Source organism: Aotus nancymaae, unplaced genomic scaffold (assembly GCF_030222135.1).
Source record: "Aotus nancymaae isolate 86718 unplaced genomic scaffold, 86718_ANA_hifiasm-v0.15.2.pri h1tg000067l, whole genome shotgun sequence".
Taxonomy (NCBI): Eukaryota; Metazoa; Chordata; class Mammalia; order Primates; family Aotidae; genus Aotus; species Aotus nancymaae.
Window position 1 is genome coordinate 7,559,389 of NW_026988482.1, and position 13,737 is coordinate 7,573,125.

A 13,737-nucleotide genomic window follows, 5' to 3' on the forward strand; every position below is an offset into this window, starting at 1 on the left:
TGGCAACCACTACGTCTTCATATGGGTTTTGCCTGGCTTTTGAATTTCATATACATGGAATCACAGAGCATATATTTTTCTGAGTCTAGCTTCCTTGGTTCAGCATTATATTTTTGAGACTCTCCATGTTTTTACTCTATGCATAGTTTCTTCTTTTCCATCGCAGTGTAGTTTCCAGTTCTGTAAATGCCAGATGCCGATGTGCCTCAGTTTATTCATCTGTTCTCCTGTTAACGGTCAGTTAGCTTGTTTCCAGTTTTTAACTGTTATGAATGAAGCTGCTATGAGCATTCTTGTGCATGTCTTTCTGTGGAATAGATGCTTGTACTTTCCAGGTAGATGCACTGGAGGATAATTGCTGGGTTATGGAGTTTCTATATTTCCAATACAGTAAATATTGCCAAATGGTTTCCCAACGTGTTGGTTTTTCTTTTTTTTGAGACAGAATCTTGCTCTGTCACCTAGGATGGAGTGCAGTAGTGTGATTTTGGCTCACTGCAACCTCCACCTCCCAGGTTCAGGCAATAATCCTGCCTCAGCCTCCCCAGTAGCTGGGATTACAGGCAGCCATCATCACACCAGGCTAATTTTTGTACTTTTAATAGAGATGGGGTTTCATCATGTTGGCCAGGCTGGTCTCAAACTCCTGATCGCAGGTGATCTGCCCACCTCAACCTCCCAAAGTGCTGGGATTACAGGCGTGACCCACCGTGCCCGGCCTTTTCTCAGTTTTTTAATGAGAAAGAAGTAGCTGGTCAAGTCAGGAGTGAGATGTGAGGAATCAGTGGCACTTGTAGTATTTTTAAGATGGAAAGAGGGCAAAGTTAAGTGTTTGGTGCTTGTTTGAAAGAGGAGTCCCCAACACAGGTGGCAGGGGCAGGTGGGGGATAAAGGAGCTTAATTTTGCTGCTTTCATTTCCAAATAGGGCTGAGACACCCAAGTGGAAACTCAGGAGGTGGAGGGTGATAGGGATTGGATGTGGCAGGGAGGTTGACAGACTCCCAACCTGTCAATCTGACTGTGCATAGGTGGTGACTGAGGATCCTTGTGCTGTGCACTGCCTTTAAGAGGCTTAGAACAAATGTGCTTTCCTTGATGGGTCATTTCAGAGCATTCGGGGTGGCCCGCAATTGGAAACAGTATAGTCAGAGAAGTGTTCTCTCAAAATCTGATCTGTGCAGTGCTGACCTCTTTCAGGCACATACCGAAAACACAAACCCAACGGAGAGGAGCAGAAAAGATTAACGACTGGGCACTGGGCTTAAAACCCAGGTGATAAAATAATCTGTACAACAAACCTCCATGACACATGTCTGCCTATGTAACAAACCCTTCCATGTACCCCCTAACCTAAAATAAGAGTTAAAAAAAGAATAAACACAACTCTCAAGAGTTATCAGGGAAGCCCTGTGAGGGATGTGAATGCCTGAAAGCTGCCTCCATCTGAAACGAGAGCCCGGAGAAGCTAGAGCCCTCGCCGGGGCAGGAGCACTTACCCGGGTAACGGGGCATATTGAGGTGGGCAGCAAGATGTGATCTCTGAGTTCCCCACCGTCACACAACGTTGATAATTCACACTTGCGGTGAAACTGGGCGGAGAAATGAAAAGGAGAGTGGGCAAAAATGAGTGAAGAAACATCAAACATGAGGGTGGAGAGGTTTGCGGGAGAGGCGAGCTGTCTAGTGCTCCCCCAAATCCTGATGCACTACTAGCTTTGACGGTATTGCTGTGCGTGTGTGTGTGTGTGTGTGTGTGTGTGTGTGTGGTTAAGGGTGCAAAGTCTGCCATGGGCAGAGAAGGCGGCCAAGAGCTGCTCATGGCTACCGAAGTGACACTGTCATGAGCTGGCCTGTGACCCTTCAATGTGGCACCCTGTGTTGATTCCAGAGACCCCTTGGATATGTGCTCTCTAGGCTCTGAGACTCTGGCAGGAGGGAGATCTTGATGAACAAACTTATGGGTGGCTGAGAGTAAACCTTGTGATTCAACCTTTGCATTCTGAGAGTTCTGCGGTCTCGTTTGGAGAAATCTACATTTTGAGGCTGATACCCGGGGAAAGGACAAGAGCTGGCATTGGGTTTTGACAGGTAGGTTGGCCAGCGCAGAGGCTGCCAGTGGTACCCGGGTGTCCAGTGGGGCTGTGGACTCTAGCATGTGTTGTGGCTGGTGGCAGCAGGCCTAAGCCTTTGGCCCAGGCAATGAGGCTACTCTGAGGAACGTGCCTTTAGGGCAGTCACCCCCTCTCATGATACTCCTGTTGTCCAATTCTTCTCCCACTCTGTCAGTGTCCCCGACCCCAGGTGACACCCAGGTGAAAGAAGTTCATGGTCAGGCCTGCTGATCCCAGCTGCCAGGCCACACAGACAGCGGACTGGCCAGCTTTTTCTTCAGCAGTCCTCACTCTCCTGGTTCAGAGGTGCCCTCTCTCTGGGCAGCTTGGTGATTCACTGGAGCACCATTAGGCCGAGGGTATTGAATGGGGGCTGTGGGGCGCTCCTAGCCTCGCTCCTCTGGCTCCACTCATGCCCTCTGGCGGGATGTCCACTGCTCCTGGGCTGCAGCTTGGGCCAAAAAATAAAAAAACACCGAAAAGAAGCAGGGCCACCCTGGGCACCAACCCACCGTCATCCGGCACCACACGCAGTGCCGCGCGGTGACACTCTGGTAGCACTTGATACTTTTGTGGCACCGGTCACACTTGACGGAGGAGTTCCCTTCCACCCATGCGTGCTGCATCACCTGCGGGAGGGAAGCGAAGGATGCCAGGGAAAACGGCAGAACCATGCCCCCCGGGGCCCTGGGCTGGAGGAGAAGGATCTGGGAGGCGACGCTGGGGAGCCAGAGGGACTGTTTCCTATTCAGTGGATGCTTACTGGATGTTGGGTTGCTTTGCCTAATGGCACGATGTGGTTCCTTCCTGCCTGACCGCCCTTATGCTAATCAAAGGAGATTAAAAACCCGCTTTGCCACATTTTGAGCAGCTCAATTGCCCTGGCAGGCAGGCCTCCAAGCAGCATCTTGTCTGGCAGTCCATCTGTTTGTCTTGCAGAACTCCTGCAGACTGATGTGTTTGTACGCGCCCTCTTCTGGAAGGCAGCGTGGTGCAGAGGAAGTCTGGAGGACTAGGGTGGGCCACAGACAAAACTGGTCGGAATCCCTTTGAAGCGGTGGCCTTTGGTCAGTTCTTAGACCTCTCTGAGTCTCAGGTCCCTGACCTGTAGAAATCAGTATAAGAAGTCCCACCTCTGGTGTTACTGGGGCAACGCGATGAGGTAGCACGTTTGGAAGGTCCTCCCTGGTCCAATCCCGGCCCTTTGGGGTACCCAAAACTGCATAACGCCCTTCCCCTTCCTCAGCCTTAGCTGCCCATTAGAAGCACCTGGGGGAGCTTTTAGACGTCCTAATTTCCAGCCGACACTCCAGACCAAATAAATGGGAGTCTTTGAGGGTGGGACACATGATTAATATGTTTTAAAGCACTCTGGGTGATTATAACGTGCAGCTGAGACTGAAAAGCACTCTAGAAGGAAATTAGAGAAAAAGTCCAAAGAAATTAGTGAGAGCCCATTGGCGCTTTTCACACCTGGTTCCTGGAGAGCTGGTTGTATCTGCTCCACGATCAGGAAATGCCACCAGGGCAGGTTAGGCACTTGGAAACAGGTGGGATGGTGGGAATGTTTTTGTATGTGCGTGTCGGTGCAGCTAAAGCAACAGAGCTTGCTAGTAACCCCACTATCCGGGAGGCTGAGCTCTCAGTTCTCCCCCTGGAATTCTACAGAACTCACACATTTCCACCATGGTACCCCAAACAACAGAAGGAAGTGGATACGGACTCTAGAAGGTGGGGACATACCCTGAAGTGCCTACCTGCAAGCACAGTGTTAGAAACCCATGAAATATTTGCACTATTCTGTCCAGGTTTGTATTAAATAAGAACAAATGTGTTTTTTGAGACAGTCTCACTCTGTCGCCCAGGCTGGAGTGCAGTGGCATGACCACAGCTCACTGCAGCCTTGACCTTCCCGGCTCAAGCTCAGCCTCCCGAGTAGCTGGGACTACAGGCACATGCCGCCACACCAGGCTAATTTTTGTATTTTCTTTTTGTAAAGGCAGGATCTCATCATGTTGCCCAGGCTGGTCTCAAACTCCTGGGCTCAAGCTATTGGCCCTCTTCAGTCTCCTAAAGTGCTGGGATGGATTACAGGTGTGAGTGACTGCACTCAGTCCAACAATAAATGTTTTAAATTACTTAGCAATTAAGTTGCTTACGGCCTCCCCTAAGAATGTTTTCAGTAAAATTATTGCTCCAGAAGATCTGTCACGTTTGGTTGGTAGCTTATCACCTTGTGCCTTGCACTTCTGAGGGTGTAAAGAACTCAGTTTGTTCATCCATCTGTCATCTATGTGGCCACATTGAATTTGCTCTGAGATTATTATTTCCATTTTGCAGAGGAAACAATGAAGGTTTCAGAGAGGTTAAGTGACTGGCCCTAGGTTCCCAGGCTGGCGAGCGGCCAAGTAGGGTTTCCTAGCCAGGTCTTCCGACCCCAAGTCCAGGGCTGTTTTCCTAACACCACGTTGCCTTCCCCATAATGCTCTTTGGGAGCTGAGAGGGTGAAGGGCTTGGGTTGCTCCTGCAGGCTGAGAAGGTTGTGAGTGTGCCCTGCTGGCCTCTCATTGGCCTCACTCTGTTCTCTGTGTGACAGGTGGCCAGACTGCAGGCTTAGGGCCTGCGCCCAGCAGGCGCACCACGTGTCCCGGTGAAAGGCATGGACATGGAGTGGGGCGTGCATGGGGTGGTGCAGAAGGCATGGATGAGAGACCGTGAGGTGTCCATGGGGCATGCACACAAGTCCTAGGAGGCACCTGTCTCTCCCAGGAGTCCTGCAGGAGGGCTGGGTACCACTCTCACCTGCCAACCATCTCCTATCTCACACTCCTCCGTGTAATCTTCCCTTTGCAGGAAGGCAAAGTACCCTTTCCCTGCTAATTTCAAGGGAAGTCTATCTCCAAACTTGGTGAATGGCACCACCCAATGGCTGAGCTGGAAACCTGGGAGCCATTCCCTACCTCTTCCCCTCTCTCACCCACTGCATCCCCATCACCACATCCCGGTGGTGGTACTTCCAAATTACCTCTCAAGCTCTCCCTTCATCTTTCCTCCTTCAGCCAGCATGACAGTCAAAATACTCAATAAGTGGCACAGCCCAGGGGACCCTCAGCACAGGACTGCACTACAGCAGCGAGTGTGGATCCCACCCCAGTCGGGCCCTCAGTGCAAGTATCGGAAGAGTTTGATTTCTTCCCTCCCCTGATTTCTCTCCCACAGCACGCTCAGAGCTATTAACCTAATTCACAAACTCAATTACATCTTCATGTGCCTGAAGCCCTTCAGTGGCCCCCGGCTGCACAGGTAACACCTTCCTAACTCCTTGGCTGGCCTCGGAAGACCTGCTCCAGGCCAGATCTCACCACTTTCTGAGTGCCTCTCCTGCCACTTCCCTTTAAGCATCCTCTGCTCCAGCCATGCCACACTAAGTATGGATCCTGGAATAAGCCATATCTCATGCTTTACACACGGCTTCCTCTTCCTGGAGAGTCTTGTCCTCCTCAATGCCTCATGAAGTCCTCTCAATTTGTGTTCAAGACACAACTACAATGCCAGCTCCCTGTGCAGCTTGCCCTGTGCTTCCACGGTGCCCTCCACACAGCTGTGTTGTTGGAGCACACATCTCACTACTCTGTTCTCTGCTTACATGTCTGCCTCTCCCCCTAGAGAGCACAGTTGTCGAGCATCTCTTACAACCTGCGGACCCCCTAGCACAGAGCCTGGCACATAGCGGGCACCAGGAAGGTGCTGAATGGATTGATGGATGAATGGGATGGTTTATGGGTGGTCTTCAAGGCAGAGAAGGGACTGGATAAAGCTCCCAGTGCCCCTTCCTGCCCAGGAATCCATGCTGATGGGCATGCTGCCTGGATGAGGCATGCAGTAGAACAAGGCAGTAGATGTCACCAACCTCGCCACTCCTTTTGGCTTTTGAGTACGTTTTGACACACCCAGGAATGTTTTTGGATACACAGCGTTCGTGGACAGTGTATTTACAGTCTGAAAAGAAAAAAAAATCAAGGCAGGTGCTTGTGAATGACCACGTAGGAGAGCTCCAGCCACCCTCGCACCCCAGCCAACGCCTGTACCTCCCTCTGAATGGCTCGTGAGGGGCAGGGGACACAGGGGGCTGCGCTTGCCTAACGGAAATTCAAAACAGCCTCCAGTTGTTCTTGGAGGAGAGAGTCCCTGGCTATCCGCTGCAGCTGCACCTCTACCTGCCCCGCTGCCTTCTTCTGTGGGCAGTGAACGCGGCAGGACACATCCCCAGAAGGCGCTTTTTTGAAGGGGAGCATGTGGCATCATCCTCCTGTCTATGCCAGTGCCACGGTATCCCATGCTGGAGACATTGGAGAGTGTATAGAAAGGCCAGGGCTTTTTAAGGCTAGGCAGGCTCCGGTGACAAGCCACACGACCTTGGGAAAGTTGCTTTACCTCTCTGACATTCAGGGTTTTCTGTAAAATGGGAAGAACATGGGCTCTCTTTCTCTCTGCAGGGACGTTGCAGTGTTACATTGTGTAAAGCATATGTGCCTGGGTCAGAGCAGCTCTTCCACACATTACTGCTGTGGTTGTCACTACCATTATGTGAACAGCAGAGGCCCATGGGCCTAGAACTTCATGGGAACGAGACTGATCTATAAAATGTGGGTGAGAGCTGGGTTTGAACTGGCTCTGGGGAGACTGGTGGATCCCTTCTTTAGCCCGCTGATGCTTGGTCTTTGTGGACAGCGGACCCAGCTCTGCCAAGGCGACTCTCGTGGCTGAGGTCACTTGCTGCCTAATTCACACGTGCACGTTGGATAAAACAATTCGACCTGGACCACAGCCAAGGGGCCTCCCTGCAGCAGCAGCTCCCTGGTCTTTGGTGGGTTCAGGCTAAATGCTGCTGTCCACATCATGGGGCGGGCGGCAGGGCTCCATGCACCTATATACTTGGGTGCCTGGCATGGCTTCTTGCTGCAGCCCCTCTGCCCTCTGCTCCTGCTCCGTGTCCCCTCCTTTCCTACCCCTTCTTACCCTTTCTCCTGTTTGCCTTTCCAGTTTTCCTCTCCTTTTTCTTCTATCACTTATCACTTGTAGTTTTTTTTACCTTTCTACTCTGACTTTAATAAAGAAATTAAAAAGTGAAACAACTAGAGTTTTAATTCCCATTGCATTTACAGAATTCAAAATGCCTTTTTTTTTTTTTTTTTTTTGAGATGGAATCTTGCTCTGTCGCTAGGCTGGAGTGCATTGGCACAATCTCAGCTCACTGCAACCTCCACCTCCCGGGTTCAAGCAATTCTCCTGCCTCAGCCTCCCAAGTAGCTGGGACTGCAGGCACGCACCACTACACCCAGCTAATTTTCGTATTTTTAGTAGAGATGGGGTTTCACCATGTTGGCTAGGACAGTTTTGGATCTTTCGACCTCGTGATCTGCCTGCCTTGGCCTCCCAAAGTGCTGGGATTACAGGCGTGAGCCACTGCCGCCGGCCTATTGTTTTTTGTTTTTGGAGTGCAGTGGTGCAATCTCAGCTGGAGTGCAGTGGTGCAATATCTCAGCTGTAGTGCAGCGGTGCAATCTCGGCTACTGCAACCTCTGCCTCCTGGGCTCGAGTGATCTTCCCACCTTAGCCTCCTGAGTAGCTGAGATTACAGGCGCATGCCACCACACCCAGCTAATTTTCTTTTTAAGTATTTTTAGTAGGGACAGGTATTTCCCAACAAGTATTTATGAATGTTGGCCAGGCCAGTCTCAAATTCCTGGCCTCAAGCAATCTGCCTGCCTCTGCCTCCCAAAGTGCTGGGATTTCAGGCATGAATCACTGTCCTCGGCCCCAAATGCTTATTAATTTTTAAAAAATAAAGTTTCCTCTGAACATATCCAGAATAAAAATTGACTGGAAAATCCAATTAAAATTAGTATGAGATGCTTTTAAATTACGTGTGGACTTTAATAATTTTTCCTTGGGGGTCAGTGGCCCATAAGAAGCCTCTAATAATAGTCCAAGACCTGTCTGTTGGAGTTGGGTAGGGTAAAACCAGGACATGAAGGCCTTGCTTTACTCCCTGCTGTGGGAAAAATATGGGCGGTCCCTCAAGCTAGGAAGCAGAAATACCTACATTTTCCCTGGAATGGATCAACCAACTATGCGCAGAGCAAGACAGTGCCTGGGAAGGAGGTTCGAAGGAAGTTTACTCACAAGTGCAGCACAGGCCTTGCTTGCGAACGCCCATGAGCATGATATGGCAGAAATTGCAGTAGGTCGGTTTCTTGAAATGCTTCATGGTCCAGGCATGCCGTCCATCCCCTTTGGAGCCCTGCAGGGGTTATAGGAGGTGAGACCCCGAGCTGGCAGCCCTGAGACAGGGGAAACCAGGGGCGGCCTCCTGCGTGTTCTTCCTTTTCCTAAATAAGACTCTTGTAATATTTGGAAGATGAGTAATTCATATATATACATATATATTTTAAACCATTTTAAATACAAATAGAAACAAAGTTCTTTGTGTGTGTTTTAAAAATTAGCAAATATTAGAAGCAAGAAACATCTGAACGGGCGTATGTATACGTAGGATAAAACAAACCCTCCCCCACATAGAAGCATAAACTGAACAATCTGATCTTTCTTTCTTTTTTCTTTCCTTCCATCCCTCCCTCCCTTCTTTCTTCCTTTCTTCCTTCCTTTTCATCCTTCCTTCTTTCCTTTCTTTCTTTTCTTTTTCTTTCTCTTTCCTTTTTTCTCTTTCTTTCTTCCTTTCCCTTCCCTCTTTCCTTCCTTCCTTCCTTTCTCTAGCTATCTAAAGCTTCTTTAAGTGTTTGCAACCTTTGACTTACCAGTCTCTCCTCTTAGACTTCATTCTAAAGAAATAATTTCTAAAAAGCAGATGAGCATTTTTGTGCCCTGTCAGATGCTTAATCCAGCGTTATATAAAATAATGTAAAGTTGGAAATATCCTAAAGGTCTCAAAATTACCGAAAGGCTAATTGTAGCACATCCATCTGATGTAATGTTAGGTGGCAATCGACGAGATATTTATAAGACTATCCAGTGGCGTGGGAATGTGCTCGTGATACAGTGCTAAGCGAATGTATCACGAATGCCAATTCGATGATATGTTATGATCTCAGTTTATATAACAGATCTTCGACGGGAAGACGTTTCACTAACCTGTTAACAGAAGTTGACTAGAGCTGGGAGCACTATGGATTGACTGTATTCTCTCATTTCTGCTTTCTTCTGTGTGTTCCAAACTGTTTACAGTGTGCATGTACTAGTGTTATAATCAAGAGGAAGTAGTTTAGTAAAAACAATGTATTCCTCCCGTCAACTTTTTGTACACAGATGGAATAGTAAAAAGACGGACAGAGAGAGGATTAAGCCATCTCCTCCTGACTTTGCTCAGAAGTGAAATCGTCTCCATCCACTAGATACAGCAAGCCTCACACAGTCACACACCTTCCCTGGAGCACCACATCTCCCACCTCCCACACCAGGGAAGCCCAGCACGGCCTCAGGCTGTGGCTTCAGCAACTTCCCTCCTGCATATGCCATCCCTGAACTTTTCTCATAGGCTCCATCACACTCTTGGGGTGGTTCTGTGAGCAGTAAACACTACAGTAAGGTGATGAGGATCGATGGTCGTGGACGTAAAGTCCAACATGCTGAACTCAAATGCAATTCTTACTTCTGCGGTGCGTATGCATTTGGGCTGGTCAGTGCAGCCAGACCTTGGTGTGTGTCCAGGCTTGTTACGATCTCCAGAGGAGCTCAGATTCTTTTCCAAATGCTGGCTTCCTCCTCTGGGCCAGAGAAGCTCTTTTCTTCTCATTACCTCAAACCCTGCTTCTTCTAGGACACGAGTTTTATAGAATTAAAACCCTCTTATCTAATGGTCTCCACTTTAGTAAATACATTCACAAATTGATAATGATTCTCAAAAGATGGATTCATTCATTTACTCATCTGACCAACATCTACCTCAAGGGATTTTTGTAAGAATAAAATGGCATCGTGTAAGTTAAGCTTCTAGTTGAACGCCTGACACATTGTAAATCTAAACTTTCATTAAGTTCTTATTCCATTCCAGATGCTGGGAGACACAAATAAACTAAAAAGTGTTTACTGACATGGAAGGAGGTAGACTATTCCTATTCTAGAAATGAGAAACAGAGATTCGGAGAAGTTCTGTAACTAGCTCAAGCCCACACAGATAATGAGGGACTGAACGAGTAGTGAAACTTGGGTCTTTTGCTGGCCAGAGTCTGTGCTTTTTCCAACCCTCTCGTCTACCTCACAAGCCAGGGTTTTCCTGTAGGGATAGAAGGAAAATGATAGAACTCTTCAGCGGACGTCTTCGTGTAGCCCAAAGGACTGTCAATGTATCTGAAAACACCTCCAGTAGCTAAGTCAGTTAGCTGATCCCCCTTTCTCAGTGACTGTTTCTATAGCTGTAAGAAGTGCGTGGACCGGGACTTGGGATAACGTGATGTCTCTGCTTGGGTTATAGCACCATCATGTGGCTCTTTCCTTTCCACATGATGGTGGCTGCAGCACGTGGGAGTTACCTTCCTTGTGCTGGCCAGGTTTTATGCTGCTGCTGCGATTTCCCTCGGAGACAGTCTGTTTTGCAAATATCTCATTCAGTGATTTCCCCACACTCTTCAGGGGTTGTATGCGGGTTTTGAAAAAGCCAAACAAGCAATGGTCTTTTAAGACATGGATGGGGGCTTTCTCCAAAACCCCAAATAGTCAATGTTGAAAACTTTGTAAGTACATATTTAAAAATAAGTGCATAAACCTCTTGACTAATAAAACTAAACTTGCATTTGCATTCATTGGCCACTTTCCTGATGTCAATGAGAGTTTTCTACAGGGCCGATCTGGCATTTAGGGGAGACACTGGGGAGAATGCCGAGGAAGTAGATGGGCTCTCCTTTCTCCAGCCACGCAACAGTGGGTCTTTTCCATGCAAAGAGCTGGTGGTATTTTGAACCTCAGCAAATTCAAAGTAGAACAGAAAATGGAAATTGGTTCCCTGTAACGAAAATGTCCCATCTCTATTTCCTAAATGAGAAAAAAATGGTGTTTTGGAACAGCATCCAAGCAGAACTTCCATTTTGATTTGAGTATAATCTTGAGTGAGTAATGTCAGCAGAAAGTGTATCTAACTTATCTGAGCCCCTCCAGTTCCTGGGTCACATGGGTTCTGGTACATACAGCTTCCTGGCAAGGGATCATCGGATGAGAGGGGTAACGTGACCGAGTGAAGGGGATGACCTCTGGTATTAGTTCAGTGTATTCTTGGGCAAGTTCCTTTACCTCTCTGGGTCTCAGTTTATAAAACAAAGGGGATCAGCCAAGGAGGGACCACAAAGATCTTTTCCAGCTTGACTTTCTAGGGTTCTAAGGGACAAAAAGGGGGTCATGTAGTTCCTGATTCCTTGATTTCTCCTTAGCTTTTGGAAAGAACCGGACATACTAAGAAATGACTGCAAGATTCTTAGTTCTTGAGTTTTAGAAATGGAGGCTCAGCTTTAGTCCTGAATTGAAGAGCTATGAAATGGAGATATTACAGGCAACTTGGTCAGCTAGAGGCACTTGCTGCTCTGTTCGTCTCTATGGAGGAATCTCAAAGAAGCATAATCTTTTGAGATCTGTAATCTCAAAGTAGTGTCGTCACACAACCTGTGTGACTGGTAAATGCTTAATGTCACACTTAATGCTTCTACTCGTCTCAGCCGCCCCTACCTCATGTATGGAAGTGAGTTCACCTGGTAAGTAGGCGGAGAATACAGTAACTGGGTCGGATGAAGGTATATATAACCATTGGTTTCACATTAAGCCTTTACACATGTGCCCTACTCTGATCAAATGGGAGATTTGCCTAACACACCTGGAACTTTCTTTCATTTGTGTTTTTGATCAAGCTGTTCTCTAAGCCATAAACTCCGCTTCTATTCCCCAAGTCGATCCCATCCTTGAGAGCCAGATCAAACATCCTCCCAGGTCTTTCCACCTGCCCTCTATTCTCCAGAATGGGACATCAAAATCTCACGTGTTCTTCTGGGACAAGTCAAACACCTTCCAGGGTTTCTTCCCACCGGCCTAACTCTCATGTGTGGGATGTTACAAAGTGCAGTATCTTTGGTGTCAGAGATAAATCCTCACTCCTCCTTTTGCTCCTTAGGCTCAGAACCTCAGTTTTCCATCTGTATAAATTGGGACAAAAATATTTACCTCATCTGGTTGTTCTGATTGTTAAATAAGATACCGTTCATGGAAGCCACCCCCACAACAGATCAGTATTTTTTCCTCTCTTCCTTTGTTCTGTCCTCTCTCCCTTCCTTTTCCAATCCTCTTAGCATTTTTTAAACCTAATTGGTTGAAAAGACAGAATTCTTCTTGGCACTTTTTGTGCCCTTTGCCTGGTTGAGTATAAGGTTCTTGCAGGCAGATATCATATCTATGTTCCTTCATGGCATGCAGAACAGTATGTTTAATGTAGTAATAATGTAGTAAATGTCTGTCAGATGAATATATTTCAGGCACTAATGGATACAAAATAATGTGAATAGAGAGGACTTTGGGGCTGGTCAAGAATACATGGCACGTCTGTTGGGCAGTCTGGAGCAGAAGCCAAAGTGATATGTTGATATTGACATGAAGCCCAATGTTCCTGAACAGCAAGAGATCTCCGAATTCCAGCTTGTTGACTTACAGAGTCATCCATCCCCAGGAGGACCAGCAACGGGATGGTGGTCATCCCTCCGTGGACCCATTCCTGTAGAGACACAAAGCCGTCCCGGTCGTAGTCCATCCCTTGCAACATCTCCTTCAGTATCTGTGGAATCCAAAGAGCAACCATTGTCCATTTTCGTCATCGACACGTCCACCTCCCTTCTGCCTCTGCTGTCTCGTTCGTCTTGCATTACTGGTTTATGTTTTACCCCTTTTCCCTCCTGGTAAGTGCGAATAGAGCAGACTGGGAGTGAGGAGCTTCCAGGACTGGTTCTGACCTTGGGCCTTGGGCCTTGGGCCAGTCACTGGCTCTGTGGTCTCTGGTTTGCTTATCTGTAGAAATGGAAATAGTATTGTTGTGTTTGCAGCAGTGTAGCAGGGATTAGAGAAAATGAATGCAAAGTGAATAATATAATACCTGACACACAGAAGCCCCCAAATGGAATTATTCATGTAATTCATATTATCTGATGATTGGGGAAAATCTCTACAATTCTTTCTAACAGAAATCTCGACAGTTTTCTCTAAACTCTTTGATTGATGAATTTCTGTTATAATATTTTAGCTCTGGTGAAAATATTAGCGTTGTTATTTCAGTTACGTCTGCACGTTTTCCCGCTGCCTACATTTTTCCTGTCGGAGAGGTGGAGGGTAAAGTGCAGGACTCCAAAGCAGCTGCCTAAAGAAGACGAGTCTGGGAGCACCTGCAGAGTAAGCACTCATTCATGTCCCAAGCGGGTCCCACTCCCATCTTGGAAGCTCACTCCAAAGCCACCCCATCCTTTCAGAAACTCACAGGCCTTAGCTCTGTGGGATCCCACTCCAGGTACTGGGCGATATGCAGCATTTGGTTGACGATGCAATCCATCTCCTAGAAAATAGCAAAGGGAGAAAATATCAAAA

General features: G+C 47.7%; 1 protein-coding gene across 7 annotated transcripts in view; it reads right to left on the reverse strand.

Moving 5' to 3' along the window:
• Window positions 1-13,737, reverse strand: part of DGKG (diacylglycerol kinase gamma) — a 213,134-nt gene that overhangs the window by 118,889 nt on the left and 80,508 nt on the right. For 5 of the 7 annotated variants that reach the window (XM_012470820.2, XM_064366909.1, XM_012470819.3 and 2 more), the window contains 6 exons: window positions 13,631-13,705; window positions 12,815-12,937; window positions 8,299-8,416; window positions 6,023-6,111; window positions 2,625-2,741; window positions 1,498-1,590 (listed from right to left, as the gene is read on the reverse strand). In XM_012470820.2, the coding sequence (XP_012326243.1) occupies window positions 1,498-1,590; window positions 2,625-2,741; window positions 6,023-6,111; window positions 8,299-8,416; window positions 12,815-12,937; window positions 13,631-13,705 (615 nt within the window). The remainder of the gene's footprint in view (window positions 1-1,497; window positions 1,591-2,624; window positions 2,742-6,022; window positions 6,112-8,298; window positions 8,417-12,814; window positions 12,938-13,630; window positions 13,706-13,737) is intronic. The other 2 variants (XM_012470823.2, XM_012470822.3) reach the window with 1 other exon arrangement.